This window comes from Solea senegalensis, linkage group LG1, assembly GCF_019176455.1.
Source record: "Solea senegalensis isolate Sse05_10M linkage group LG1, IFAPA_SoseM_1, whole genome shotgun sequence".
NCBI classification, from domain to species: domain Eukaryota; kingdom Metazoa; phylum Chordata; class Actinopteri; order Pleuronectiformes; family Soleidae; genus Solea; species Solea senegalensis.
Genome location: NC_058021.1, coordinates 26,267,927 through 26,282,640, shown reverse-complemented (window position 1 = coordinate 26,282,640; position 14,714 = coordinate 26,267,927). Strand labels below are relative to the sequence as shown.

At 41.7% G+C, this 14,714-nt stretch overlaps 1 protein-coding gene across 1 annotated transcript; it reads left to right on the top strand.

The window, feature by feature from the left end:
* LOC122781727 (cysteine-rich secretory protein LCCL domain-containing 1-like) lies at window positions 1–14,421 on the top strand. The gene is made up of 15 exons (XM_044045694.1): window positions 1–257; window positions 814–1,138; window positions 6,174–6,292; window positions 7,881–8,013; window positions 8,131–8,246; window positions 8,413–8,513; window positions 8,598–8,789; window positions 9,434–9,494; window positions 9,579–9,645; window positions 9,787–9,917; window positions 10,012–10,055; window positions 10,155–10,227; window positions 10,309–10,384; window positions 10,509–10,642; window positions 13,414–14,421. Exons 2-15 carry the CDS (start codon window positions 887–889, stop codon window positions 13,463–13,465), a joined length of 1,551 nt encoding a protein of 516 aa, XP_043901629.1. The 5' UTR covers window positions 1–257; window positions 814–886; the 3' UTR covers window positions 13,466–14,421.
* The last annotated feature ends 293 nt before the right edge of the window (window positions 14,422–14,714 follow it).

The window sequence follows — 14,714 nt, the reverse complement described above, 5'->3', positions numbered from 1 at the left end:
ATCCTGCAAGAAGAAAGAGCAACTTTCATCTTTTCAAAAGTGCTGCGAGGGAAGCGAATACATCAGTCCACTTTGATTCACGCTCATTATCTTCATCGCTTCACCTGAGCGCTGCAACTCACTTTGGACACGGACTTTTCCTTTTTTCCTTCTTTTTTTTTTTTTATTTTTATTTGCGCCTTTTAATTCCTTCTCGCTCCCACAGCCAGATCTCTGTCAGGATCTGAAGAAGCAGGCTCAGTTCCAATTCATTAAAGGTAAATTATTTCCTAAGTCCACATTAAATCACACCACTCCATTTCTATTTCCATATGCATTACACTTTACAGTTTTCCATTAGGTGCTGGCTCGTTATATCGGCCTCTGTCAGCACCGCAGCATGCATACCAAAAAGTTCAGCTCAAATTATACATACAGACAATCTCGTTGTGAATACATTATCTGCCCTATGAATCATTCTGTGCACTTTTCTCACAACTTTTACTTCTTACTTGGATTTTGAGAGGCTGCATTTCTATTTAACAGCTCCCAAGTTGTCTTCACATGCTTCTTGATTCAGGAGAAGAAAAAAAAAGTTGTAAAATATTCAAAGAAGTTAAAGAGTAGCTGGGATTTTTTTCTTTCTTTCATTTCTCTCACTTAAACTAGTCAGCCTGCCAGCTTAGCCTCAGTGGATTCCTCATGTGCATCAGACCAAGTGTCTCCAAGCTGGTGCACTGTCACCAAGTTCAGCACTGGCCCAAGTTATTTCACTTTTACACAGAGCACCAGGTTCAGCCCTTCCAATAATCCTCTCTTGATCTCTCCTCTCAGCCCCTGAAGCATCTCTCTGTGCAGCCACACGCAAACTCAAAAAATCCACCGGCCGACATCAAGATCACCGAGAATGAAACACCTATCCCTGAGGGGCGTGTCCCTGCTCCTGGTGCTCCAGACGGCCGCCGCCATGGCGATGCTTCCTAACTCCACGGGCTGGCAGCAGATTCTGGACAAGTACCTGGATGAGGACGGGGACTGGTGGGAGGCCAAGCAGAGGGGGAAGAGGGCCATCACCGACAGCGACGCTCAGCAAATTCTGGACCTTCACAACAAGCTCAGGGGCCAGGTTTACCCGCCGGCGTCCAACATGGAGTATATGGTAGGTAGATGAATGTGTTGTGCCATGAAATTCCACATTTAAGCTACGCTGGGATTTATACATGCTAAAACACTTTGACCCCATTCTGAACTCCCAAAGAGTTTGTGGTCCGCAGAGCTTTCTGACCCAGTCACCGGATCACTCTGGCACTTGTCCGACTTGGCTCCCTCACAAGCAGCCGACCAGCATCTAAGCACCTTCACACACAGACACACAGACACATCTGTAACCATGTGACTTTTGGGTTGTTTTGCCTGTAGAGAAGAATTCCACAAACTTGCCAATGATCACATTACTACAAGTTTCTTCTTCTTCTTTTTTTCTCTTTACGCCTGCGAACACATTTGTTTGACTTCATCTTTCGGGCCGTCACGTGTGTATACAGCACCAGATCACTTTTCACCGTGCAATTAGAATTGCACGGTAGAAAGAACAGAGCGAGGCACCAGGCCTTGTTTTACCAGCTGTCTCACCCCCCACCAAACACACTCACACACACACCACACCTTCTAACAGTAACTGCTCCACAGACCTGGAAGCTTTCCAGATACACTACATGTGTAGACACCGCTTGACCGCCACACTGCATTGCCACCAAGTGTACTTAGAGGTTAAATATCGCTACAGTGTGCAGGGGAATAATGAGTTTTTATCATCCTTTCATCTCCACTTAAAGAGCTGCAGAACAAAAGGCAGTATTATTCTATAGTAAAGGCAAATAAACAGTTCGTGCTGGGGGCAGCTGCTGGACTGTGTAATTGTATAATTGAGAGTTTGGACTTGAGGACCCCTTGTGCGTACGTGTGTGTGTGTGTAAGTGTGCATATGTGAGTGTGTAAAGCGCTGGCTGAGGCACAAATGCTGAGCCAGCAGTGCACAGCTCCTTTCTACTGTCTCCTGTTACAGTCGGTCGGTTTTTTTAGCTGCAGGGGCACCCAGGGGTGAAATATGGAGAGGCGAGCAACAAGAGGACGTGAGGTGAGGAAAAAAAGAGGGTGAAAGTAAGCAAGGGATACAGAAGTGAAGATAATGGGGATTAGTAGATAGCATGGGGATGGGATTAAAACCAACGGGAGGAAGGAAGAAAAGCAAAACAGGTGTCAAAATAACTGTAAAGAAGAAAAAGAGGGTTGAATAAAAGTGAGGCGAGAATGACATTAGAAAAGAGACATTTTGCACAAAGTAAGAAGACAAAGAATCATATTTGCAACTCTCTTATGTCAGTTTCTTTTGTTGATGTTCCCTCTGTCTCTGTTGAACTGCTGTCACCTATCAGAAACCTCACAGCTTCACTGTACTGGAATACTTCATAGACATGCTCTTCCCTACACACACACACACACACTGAGACAAATCCTGTTACACATACATGGCCATTTGCCCATCAGCTCTGATAACTGTGTGCCATTGTAAGAAACCATAACCTCCATGACCCTCTGTGGCAGTCATCACAGAGACTCAGAGATAACATCAATTCAAATCCCCCCATGTCCTCCCTCCTCCCTTCATCTGTTTCCTTCTCTTGCCTCCTCTCTTTCTCTGCCTCCGTCTTCCTTATCCCTGTGGCTGCGTTCCCATTCTGTCATTATCCGGCACAGAGGCCCAAAAAAATTTCCCAGATCAGCATTCACACGCCGTAGTGATCCACAAAGCTGCAGTGCAGCCTCAGTAGTGGGGACAGCGGTTCTGCCTCTCACTCAAATGTTGACCCACAGGTATAAACACAGACATGTCAGTGTCTGAAGTGAAGAAAGACAAGCAGATGGCATCTTGGGAGAAAGGCTCCCACCTACTTTTTGTTTGACTTGGCTTTTCTATGATGCACTTGGGTGGTTCATGATTCAGGCTAAAACAGTATTGATATTGTCTGATACTGTGGCTGCTGACAACCTGAGAAACAGTATTTAGTCTGGAAGTGTAAAGTCGATACATTTACATAAAATTCACTCTTTCATAAGATGTTTAATTATGCGAACAAGCATTTGAAACTTGCTTCGGCGGCATCAGTGTCAGGGAAGGAATTGTTTAGATTGATAAAATTGCCAAATGCAAAGTAATTATCAGACTCCAGCGGTGAAAGATTAAGCAGAGCAGCCCAAACATATTTTGTTCCAGCAGCTTTGTTCAGCTTCTCTTGCTGTGCTCACAGGCCAGATGGAGGGTGGATTCTCTCCAGTGTGTCTTTGGTTTGCCCTATGGTCTAAACTCAGCTGTTTTTATCAGAGAATACAGACAGCATCCAAAGGGAGGAGCCCAGGGAGATTTGAAGCAGGTGCTGAAAACACATCCACTGTCTCACTCGACGTAAAGAGCAGCAGCTGAACACCGTGATATCTGTGGCACATACGAGGGCTCAGTCCCAGCTCCACGGTCATGCTCCAGTGAAAGGCCAACATTAGCACAAAGTCTTCAGGCCTCACCTGCGCTGTCTGCATCATACGAATGTTACTGGCAGGCGAGACAACGGGTCATATCCCAGTGGGAGTCCAAAGACCACGCAAAAGCTGCATAACGTAATGTCAAGCATGTATACATGTGTCTCATGCCAAATGTCAAACGCTATAGCACCTTCCCTGAATAGTTCAGGCAACACGGTCATAAAACTTTGCCGGGGTGCAAAATACACGTTTATAGCTTCATGCTCCAGAGGACAAAACTTGCATCTCTATGAAACTTTTCCGTGCTCCACTCATCAATGGCCCATACCTTCACTGTGGGAAAACACCCTCTGGTTCCTCTTTTGGGAAATGGGTCACTTCAGAATCTCACAGTCGTGCATCCTCTCCAGATGTCTTTTGGGTTTCGAAGCTCCTCGGAATTGGTGAGTCGGTTCCTGACTCACCAGTGTCCTCTAACTTGCTATGAGAACTGTGGTTCTGGAGTTGCATGTGTCAGCAAGTCCAGCCCATGGAAAAAAGAAACAAACAAAACCAGCATTACGGATCAATGAAATGCACAGAGGCAAACGTATGGTGCCACAAAATCGGACAGCCTCCACTCCACATATAGTAAACCTTACATTATACTCTACCTAAAGTATTTATTTGCCAGTTATTTCACTTGTCCTTAATCCTGTCTTCTCCCCTTGTTTGGCGAAAAAAACTTTTTTTTCCCTTTCCCGTCTTCTCTTTCCCCATTTCCCACATCTTTCTCCTTCTTTTCATTACTTCTCTGCATGCACCATTGATTATGAACAGGAAACCTAAACTTGCAAAGGAAGTAGCCCTCTATACCCTCTGGAATGCAACCAGATGACCCAGTTAAAAAAAAAAAATGGCCACAAATGAAGTGTTAAGTGAAATAAACAATGCAGTGTGCACAGCGTTGAAAGACTTAAGCAAGAGAGGTGTTTTTCTTTACGGGCCCCAGCAGAAGTGCGGTTGTGGTGGGTGTTTTGGTTGCAAGGCCTCCTCTGCCAAGCGAACTGTACAAACAACAGCAGTTTGACAAGCTGGCTTCACTCGACATTCAACAGCAGACGCACATGTGAAGTGGTCGACACGTTGTGAGCTTGATTTTTCCCTGCCAGCTTTGAGAATGACGGAACAGAGTTTTTTAACTGGAATGTTGGTATTTTTCATTCGAGACATACTTTGGAGACGTTGCAAATCATGTCTGGAGGAACATTCCCCCGAAAAGATGCAATGGCCACAATTTTGGTGATTTATGGCTGGAGACCTATTGTAGTTGTGGTCACAGATAAATGTTTTCATAAGTGAAACCATTCATTAATGGTGGAGAAGCATTGTGCTGACCCCGCTCGAGTACAGAACGTCCTACAGTATGCGCTGCGGTGTGCAGATCATTGAGCAGTTACAACAGCTCAGTGCAATGTCTTGTCTGCTTATCAGTAATAACATTGATTGTTTTTAGAGCAAGGAGGTCGCTTGTGGAGGAAATCGAAGGGCAGAATGAAATCAGATTCGCTCTGAGCAGGCTTAAATCTCTCCAGTGTTTCTATTTCAGCATCATCAGCTATTATAGTGGAGGAAATAATGACTGAATGATTTCCAACAAGAAATTATATTTTAATACCCTCCCAATTTTGATGTCCTGGAATCCTGGAATGTTCACATCATATGTGATTAAATAAATTCGATCTCTGATGATTTGCACAAATAAAGCAACCAAGGCAAGCAGCAAACTAAACTCTTCAGAGGCAAGAGTTAATTTGCCAACACAGCCAGACATCCTGTTGTTAGGTAGGTGTGTGTGTTTCTGGAATAATGCAGAGAACAGCAGTTGTTTCTGGTGGAGCTGCAATTGCGTGATGGACGACAGAGGAGGAGGTGCTGGTATTGCTACTCAGGGAGTTATTTTAGTGTCTGTTATTGGATTCGTTTTCACAAAGGGTAAGCTATGACTTTCAGGGCCCGATGTGTGAAAATGTGAGAACTTCTGACACCTGCATTGCTTTACCAGTGCATGTGCTCACACATTCTCCCGCACAAGCGCATGTAAACTCATTAACTCCCCTCACTGTTGCATTCATAATCCCACTCCAAAAGAGGAAGTGAAGGTGTGCAATTACAGAAACATATAGTGTCCTTCAGAGGACTTACAGCTGGTGTTATTCTAACATTTTTGATGGTAGAATGTAGGTCAGCGGAGAGGAAGGACACTCTGCATTCCCAGAAAACCCCAAAATGGGAATATGATCCCTTAGTATGCAACCAGAGCCAAACTTGACTTGAGAGGGCAATTGAGAGAGAGGTAAAGTGAAATAAAAGCCTGTACCCAGACATCTCACCAGAGACATATGGAAGGTATTACTTCAGCTTTAGCATTTTTGAATAACACCCAAGCTTATAGGAAAACCCATCCAGAGAAGTAAAGAAGTCAGAAAGCCCTTTTTTTTTTTACATCAGCAGCAAAACATCGAGATATTATACATTTCTATTTCAGTTCAGAAACCAGTGCAGTTACATGTGTTAATGGCAGTAATTTCTCAACATAAAGTAAACTTACCACACCTTAGATCTGGATCGATCCTGTGCAGCATTTTGTTTCATATCCTCTATCATGTTTTGTGCAGGAATGGGACACGGAGTTGGAGCGAACAGCAGAGGAGTGGGCCGAGACCTGTTTGTGGGAACATGGCCCTGCTGGATTACTGCCTCAGATTGGGCAGAACCTGGGAGCTCACTGGGGAAGGTAATTCACACATCATACTTTCTACATGTTTAGACTTAAGACATGTTGCCTTTGGAAAGAACAGAACATATACTGTGCGCATGCTGCTTTTACAGCTGGTTTAAACCTTGCACACACACAGGCATCGCTCTCTGGACCCAGTGTTACACAATAGAAATCAACTTACCCCGTCGGTGCTTTGTGTGAAGCACTGGAATGTCAAAGGATTCATACTCTGAAAAATGAAAACAAATTAAAACAATTACTTCAAATGGAAGCAAACAAATTAAGTTAAGCAAGTCAGTAGCTATATGGACACAAGTAATCAGAATAAAAATATGATGTAAACATGCCAATCTGAAGGACTGGTACTGTATATAGTGATTGTCACACATTTCCATTTTGTTACTGCTGTATTTTCATTCCAAAAAAAGAATAATGAACATACATGAAACGGAGACGGATAGCAGACAGCAGACACGGGCAACTTACCACAGAAGCAAAAGTGAAGCTTCGTCTTCTGGAGAATTAGACACGACTGTGCATGTCAAAATAGTCCATTCTGACGCTAGACGCTTGTGTACGCACACCAAAATCAGGTCATTTCATTTTGCGTCCACGTTAACGATGGAATTGTAAATTCCAATCGGAACTAAGACATTTTGCAAAGCTGGTGAAATTGTGTTCACCCACTTAAAAAAGAAAATGACATATAAACTTTAATTGGTGACCTAAATACAAACTAAAGTAAACAAGTTGTCTTTATTTTCTTTTTTTTTATGGTAAAAAAAAACACTTGTTTAAATGAACCCAATTCATATCTGACTAGTAAAGAATATCTGAAAGTAAAGAAAAAGACGTGTGTAACAAATCTCAAGTAACAAGCCGTCAAAGTTACACAACTGACAGCTAAAAAAACTCTCCAGCACCAAAGAAAAACACGACAGAGAGCTGTCACATGTTCATTGTTTCCTTCACGTTCCACCTCCCACAGAGCACCTGAAAGCAGCACTGCCTCACAAAAGACACTCTTGTTCCTCAGCTAATCATATCACTCACACACACACAGTCGAGACGCCCACCTCGCTCTAATCACATTAACGAGCTACACCTGGGGTCAAGTCAGTGTCAGCGCTTTTATTTAAAGAGCAGAAATGCATGACTGGATGCTTATAGCGGTTAAAATAGTTGTGTTGTGTTTACATCACTGTGTTACCACTGGATACAAACAACATAATGGTTTCTAATTTCTAATAATTCCTTGAGTCTTGCGTACATTTTATGAATCATGCGTCCACAGTTTGAAATGTAGTCTCTGCTCAGCTTTTTCCCCCACATCTGTCTGAATATGTAAAGTTTGTGGCTTGTGGATGAATATGTGCGACTTTATGTTTGCTATTTATATTCACAAGGTTTGTTTTGTTTCGCACCAGCAATCATTTAAATAGCAGGCAACAAGTAAAGGTCACCCACCATATGAGGATTGTATGGGGAAGGCAAGCGGCCGTGCAGTAAACAGGGAACAGCTTTGATGCAAAATACCAACTCCCACGCCGACAGAGACACAAAACAAAAGAAATGTTGTTCCGAACATTGCTCATCTCTCCAGGTATCGTCCACCCACTTTCCACGTGCAGGCCTGGTACGATGAAGTGAAAGACTTTTCCTTCCCTTACCCTCAGGAGTGTAACCCCTACTGCCCTTTCAGATGCTCCGGCCCAGTTTGCACTCATTATACACAGGTAGCTACCATAGTTGTGGACAGTAATGTTTTTTATTATTACTATTTGTTGTTGTTGTTCCAAGGATGTACAATCATGTACTATAATTTCCTTTTCTGTCTTGTCATTGTTTTACAGCTGGTCTGGGCCACCAGTAGTCGGATCGGCTGTGCTGTTAACTTGTGTTACAACATGAATGTGTGGGGACAGATCTGGGCCAAAGCTGTCTATCTTGTCTGCAACTACTCACCAAAGTGAGCACATTTGTTTTGTTGTACCTTCATAGATACACCTCTGAGATACAACCTGCATCTTATGTTATCGTTGAGGCATTATAATATGACAATATCCCCCATAGTGATGTTGTGAGTGTCGGAAAGCAGCGTGTTTTATTAAATCTGTGTGATGTGACCTGAACAGAGGGAACTGGTGGGGCTATGCGCCTTACAAACATGGCACCCCATGCTCTGCCTGTCCCCCCAGCTATGGAGGAGGTTGTAAGGACAACCTCTGTTATAAAGGTATGTGTTGGGGAAAATATTGTAGATTAAGAAAGCCTGTAAGAGAGAAATGCTTACTACCCTTTTTTGTGACGTTACTTAAAGATGACAGTTCCTATCCTCCAGAAGAGGAAACTGAAGAAAACAACTTCATTGAGCAAGAGGCCCCCCATACACCGCAGAAGCCCTGGTCCCGGGCCTCCAAACCCGAGCCTCCCAGTCTCCCTGCCCCAGCTCCCACCAAGCCCCCCACAGAGAACCTGCAGAAGAATGAAGTGGTCAACACACAGCAGATGTGTAAGCTGCCATTTAACTGTTTATTCTGTATCTAATTACATCTCAAAACGGGGGGCGTGGAGGATCTGGTTTTAGGGATGGGAGGTGCACAGAGTGGCAAGAATTATAGGACAATATCTACTGTTAGAAAAAAAAAAAAAAGAGAAGGAAAACCGCTTTTCAAAATTGGGTTAAAACCAAAGAATTCATGAGTGGCTGCCAAGAATGGATAGCAAGTACAAGAAAACATAGGCCTTGACCGGAAACATTTTACTTCCAATTTATCTTAAATTGTCTTGATTTTCTGTACTTTTTAATCTGTCATCTCCCTGATTAAGCTTGACAGTTTCTGAAGTGTTCTTAATATTACGAGTCACTCGTCGGAGCGGGGAGGGAAAGGTCTATTTTAGCATGATCCCTTGAGTATGTGTTTGCTTTTGGCTGACTGAGAGGGGCTGAGGGTCGAGAGGGGCTCGCTGTGGTTTTTAAATGGCTTCCTCTCTGCAGTGCATGGGGCCTGTGTTGGTAAGCTGAGACACTTCCTCCAGTACTGCTGACCACCCCAAACCCTGCTGCAGGAATTCTTCTCTTTGATTCTTGAGGCATCACAATAGTCTTGGCCAAGTTTCATATGTGTTGTTTCCTCGTGTGCTTGTGTGTTTCAGCTCAGATGGTTACCTGTGACACTAAACTTCGAGATCAGTGCAAAGGAACACCGTGTAATAGGTACAATTAATAGAAACTATCATGAAATTAACTCAAATTTCTGTATATATTACATTTCACAATGTTATGTTCATTATTCTATAGATATGAGTGTCCTGCTGGGTGCCTAGACGCTACAGGAAAAGTAGTTGGGACGGTGTACTTTGAAATGGTGAGTCCAAAATGATGTTATTTTATCTACAGCAGTCAGTATTATGTTAATTAGCACCATGAATGTTTTGTCAAAACTGTCATATAGGCTACTTTATCAAAGAGCTGCTCGCAAATGTGAATAAATGTTGTTGTGTTGCAGCAATCCAGTGTGTGCAGAGCCGGTTTACATGCCGGTGTCATAGATAACGATGGAGGTTGGATGGATGTGACAAGACAAGGCAGGAAGGACTATTTCATCAAATCCAACAAGAATGGAGTCCAGTCTTTAGGGTGAGATGATAATATTAGGATTTAATAAAGAGTTTTGCCCATTATTTTAAATGGTGATAAATAATACCAATGTTGTGTGCCTCCCCCTTGACAGAAAATATCAAAGCGCCAATTCCTTCACAGTTTCTAGAGTTACAGGTTAGTCTGATGTGTTACATTTTATGTTAAATCACAAAACAGAAGCTTTGCTGCAGCTGTATTTGTTGACAATGACGGCATCGTCTCTGTTTCTTACAGTCAAAGCCATCTCGTGTGACACCACAGTGGCACAGTTGTGTCCTTTCCAAAAGCCTGTAAAACACTGTCCGAGGTACAGTATGACTGTGACTATCATTCACTTTCTTGATGTAAATTCTACTTGTTACTCATACTCCCATTTTTGCTTCTGCAGATTATACTGCCCAAGAAACTGTATGGAGGAGAACCCACACATATCTAGAGTAATTGGAACCAGGATATACTCTGATGTAAGTGCAATGGGTTTTTTTTTAGGCCGGATTAGCAAAAAGCTCCCGTGTTGTTTTTGTATTTATTGATGTAAAAGCAGGAAATGAACACACATTTTCTCATGTGCTCATGTTCCCTTTGTAGCGCTCCAGTATATGTCGATCGGCAGTTCACGCAGGAGTCATCAGAAACGATGCCGGTGGTTACATTGATGTGATGCCAGTGGACAAACGAAAACACTACATCGCGTCACACCAAAATGGCATTTCCTCTGAGAGGTATGATAATCTCACGACTAAAGTTGAATTACTTTTGTTTATTGTCAGTCTTAACATTTTAAAGATATTTTTTTTACGTCAAATGAACCCTTTAACAGCGAGTGTACTTTGCATTACCATAATTATGTGATGGTTTGTGCTATCGGAAAAATTCCAACGGTTTCTGAAAGCTAAGAAGTTGCACATCAAACCAACGTGTGGTTATTACGGTAATTTCAGGAAGCCGGCGAATCAGCGTCTTTGTCACCAGAGAGTTGAAAAAACTCTCAAACAAATGTTATTTTAAATATGTGTTTTACTGTTCAAATTTCAAAATTAACACACACAATCTGGTGTTTCTTAATAAAACTAAATTTGTTCATACAGTATTTTTACATGCAGTAAATTGTAAATAACTGCCAGACATTGAAAGTTATTCAGGATGTTTTCTGGACCCTTTATGGTTAAAATAAGCAAAACGGACATTTTGAGGCTCATGTGTTAAGGGTTAAATTAACCTTACTTATAAACTGAATTTACCATTTATTTACCATGAGAGGGTAACCTGGCATACCATGGTAAAAATGTTGTTTGAGTCTCATGACAGCATCCTTTCTCAGAGTGAATGGGTTAATTTGCTGAGGCCCAGAGAGCAGGAATGAGAAATCAATAGCTCTCAGGTAGAGAGAAATTTATCTACTCTGCTCTCCCTTGTGGACCCAATCTTTTCAAGATGCTGGCAGTTCATTACATCTCTTATGTAGTGCACATGGGAGGGTGATTAGCATGCTTCTCGTTTAAAATAATTAATTGCTTGGCAATTAGATTGGAGGAGATGAGTGCATTACAATTTTGTACTGAGAGGGGTTTTTTTTTTGTCCGTAGTAAACCAAAAACAACCGGACAAGGGTCTACATCTTAATAAAGTGGCTCAGATAAAGACAAAAAAGAGAAAAAGAAATCAAAACACATGCATTAAGAATCCTGGATCTCAAAAGGGATCAATACAGTATTAAGTTTTGGCTTAGCTACATTGATGTGTTGGATGAACTTTAACAAGATGAGATTACAGAGACCAGACGGCTTCCTACTCCTTTTGTGAAAACACATATTTCAAACGCTCCCTGGCCACCTCAACTAACACCGAACATCCGGTTATATTGAATAGAAATTAACAACTTTGCAAACAGCCACTTGAAAACTAACTCCGCCTATTAAATGCATGTCAGGCCTATCTGTAAACATTGAGATGATAACATGGCTTGTTGTACCATAGAACTCTCAGGCCTTGTTCAAAGATTTATCATTGAATATTGACCCAAATGCAAGATTAACCAACTACAGTCAATTTAAATATGAATGTGGAGACAATGTTGACCCTAACTGGTCACTTTGTTGTGCTTATCATATTTAATGGGGAGAAAAAAGAAAAATCTTCTTCTTTGTTCTATTCTATTCAATAAAAGGCTAGAAAAGGTGGGAGCGCTTGAAGTGATTAAACACTACTGTCTGTAACCTAAAATAATCAATAGGAGTGTGATAGATAACGGCACCCATGCTGCGCCTGAACCACAGTAGACTAAAGGATCATGGACACTAACAGACCTTGTTTACTCTAATGCATTAATTAATTAATTAAAAGGTTTTTTTCACCCATTTTTTCCACTTGGTCAAGTGAAGAATAAACTTAAAATCATTATGATGATGCTGTTTGTTTAACTCACATTCTAATACATAGTTGGATTACATTTGACCATTTTTTCTTTCTTTTACTCATAAAACTTGTTATAATTGACAGAAACACTATAAATTACAGTGTAGGGCTTTTATTTTCTTTGAAGGAAGTTACTTTGACGTCAAAATCAGTTTTCCTTCTTTCTCTCGATCCCAACTTCCTCCGTTCTTGTGGGAATGAGACGTGCGTCTCAGATCCACTGTCTGATGATCGAATAAGGGGCAATTTAATTGTAGTTAACCTTATTTATTGCCGTGTGCCAAGACAGAGTAGAAACCTAGAGACATCGCTGGATGGTAATGCAGCGACTGGAATGTTAAGAAGCTCAACTGAGGCAAAAAGGTGCCACTTCTGTGCCGTGTTATTCTGGGTCATTTCATAGCTCCTCACATAAGGTTAAAGTGAGAGGCTGTGATAGTTACACTGAATTATTAATTAGAAAGTTACTATAGGTCACTACATTTTGGTCGGTTTGGATTCCGTGTAAAGACTCTGGCGATGTTAAGTAAAAGCATGTGCTGAATCCATGCCGTACCAGTGTGTTAAGCAGCAGAATTAAGATGAGCAGCCTGTGCCAGCCCCTGTGACCCACATGTGTGTGTTCACTTCTTAAATTGTACTAAAGTGACCTGTGTATAGGACAAACATTCACAGTGCCTTGTCTCTCCCCACCACATTTATCTTTGTCACTCTGATGAGATGCCTGACATCTGTTATTATCTGCCCATCATTTATCTGTCTCCCCAAGCGCCACGGCACGTCTGTCTTTGTTGGATTAACACACGGAGTCCCCCTCGTGTTTGTGTAAAAAAATGGATGGTTTATCTGTTTTCCCAGGGAGCCGCAGCCTCGATCTGTTTGTGTCTAATCTGTCATCAGAGTGTCAGACAACACACTGAGGCGGACGTTTCTCCCTAAAACACCAAGTCGAGCTGTTTGTGCGAGTCTGTCATCTACGTCTCGCTACAAAAAAGGGCTGGGACTTGTTCTGTTTCTGACACATGCTGCACCCAGACTGACTCGCCCCTCTTGTTTCTCACTCTCCTTCCCCCTGCAGCCTTCAAAATCCCCCAGGAGGAAAGGCGTTCTGGGTGTTTGCCGTGATTTGAGTACCCCAGAGGGCGGCTTCATCAAACAGAAAGTGCACTTGGGCTGTTGAATAGGTGGTAATCAAGCCCTGTTGTCAAACTCAATGAGTGAAATGTTTCTGGCTTTGCTACACTCCGGGGTTAGGGGTCGTCTCCATGACAGCGTAAACCCAGCAACAAAAACTTGACACATACACAAAATGAACCTGTCTGTCCTCCCTTGCATGGAGTTTTGATTTTTGTCATCCTTAGTGGGACATTTTATAATCTGTAAATACATTGAATGGTTTGATAATGTATTGTACATATCTGTTAATAGTAATACACATTTTTTTTTCTTTGTGCCATTGTCTTGCCTTTTAAAACTAGTAGCTCGTCATGAATACTGATCATAAAAAAAGCCTATGATGTAACATTATAATGGCACTTAAGGATGAATATCATTTTTTATTGTCTGGCACATTTCAACGGTGCTCTGGAGAGGTGTCTTGTCATATTTTGTACTTTTTAATGATTGGAGAACAGATTGTTATACATTTATTTTTATATAATTATGCTTTACATATATTTTATAACGGATGCTGCTATAATGTTCTATTTTGTATTATTGTATTTACTAGTATGATGTGGTTTTAAACTCCCTGCAGGTCGGGAAGTACACTCCCCCTCTAACATATTCACCTGTCTTTATCATGCATTGTATTTTACTGGATGTAAAGTTGATTTAGGTCTATCTACTCTTCTTCCCTTCATGTTGATACTGCACAGGAGTTTTATTTCTTGTTTGTGTGTTAGTGAGTGAAATACGTCCTGGTAATTGTTTTTATTTTTACCTGCTCACAGCTGTCCTTCATCCTGCGATCATTAATACGGGCAATTCATTGTATTGTCTCCGTTTCACTGTGCATCATATCTATTTTCCTACCTCGGGTTGTTAGGAAAAGTTTTTTTGCAATAAAATATTACACTCCCCACAACTCCCTCTCTCTCTGCATTTGTCTGTGACATTTCAATTGTTTCATTTTAATTTGATATTTCGCAGATGCCCTGGGTGAAGGCATTTTGCATTATACCGTCTTCATTATGTACTTTTATTATCGTAATCGTAATCATTGCCCAGAGCCTTTTAAAATGGTACCAACCAGGTGCAATTTTTGAATCACGCCGAAAGTGATAAATGTGTCTTTCAGGCTAATGTTAGTACTGGATTTCCTGCTTTAAATCTCTGGTGGCTGTGGTGGAGGTGGAGGCACTGCATGTTTTGTTTTAG

Excerpts from the sequence above, each read along its gene's own strand:
- LOC122781727 (XM_044045694.1), top strand. The coding sequence starts at position 887 with ATGAAACACCTATCCCTGAGGGGCGTGTCCCTGCTCCTGGTGCTCCAG. Across the intron at positions 1,139-6,173 it reads CGTCCAACATGGAGTATATG|GAATGGGACACGGAGTTGGA; the intron begins GTAGGTAGATGA and ends TGTTTTGTGCAG. Across the intron at positions 9,646-9,786 it reads GGACGGTGTACTTTGAAATG|CAATCCAGTGTGTGCAGAGC; the intron begins GTGAGTCCAAAA and ends GTTGTGTTGCAG.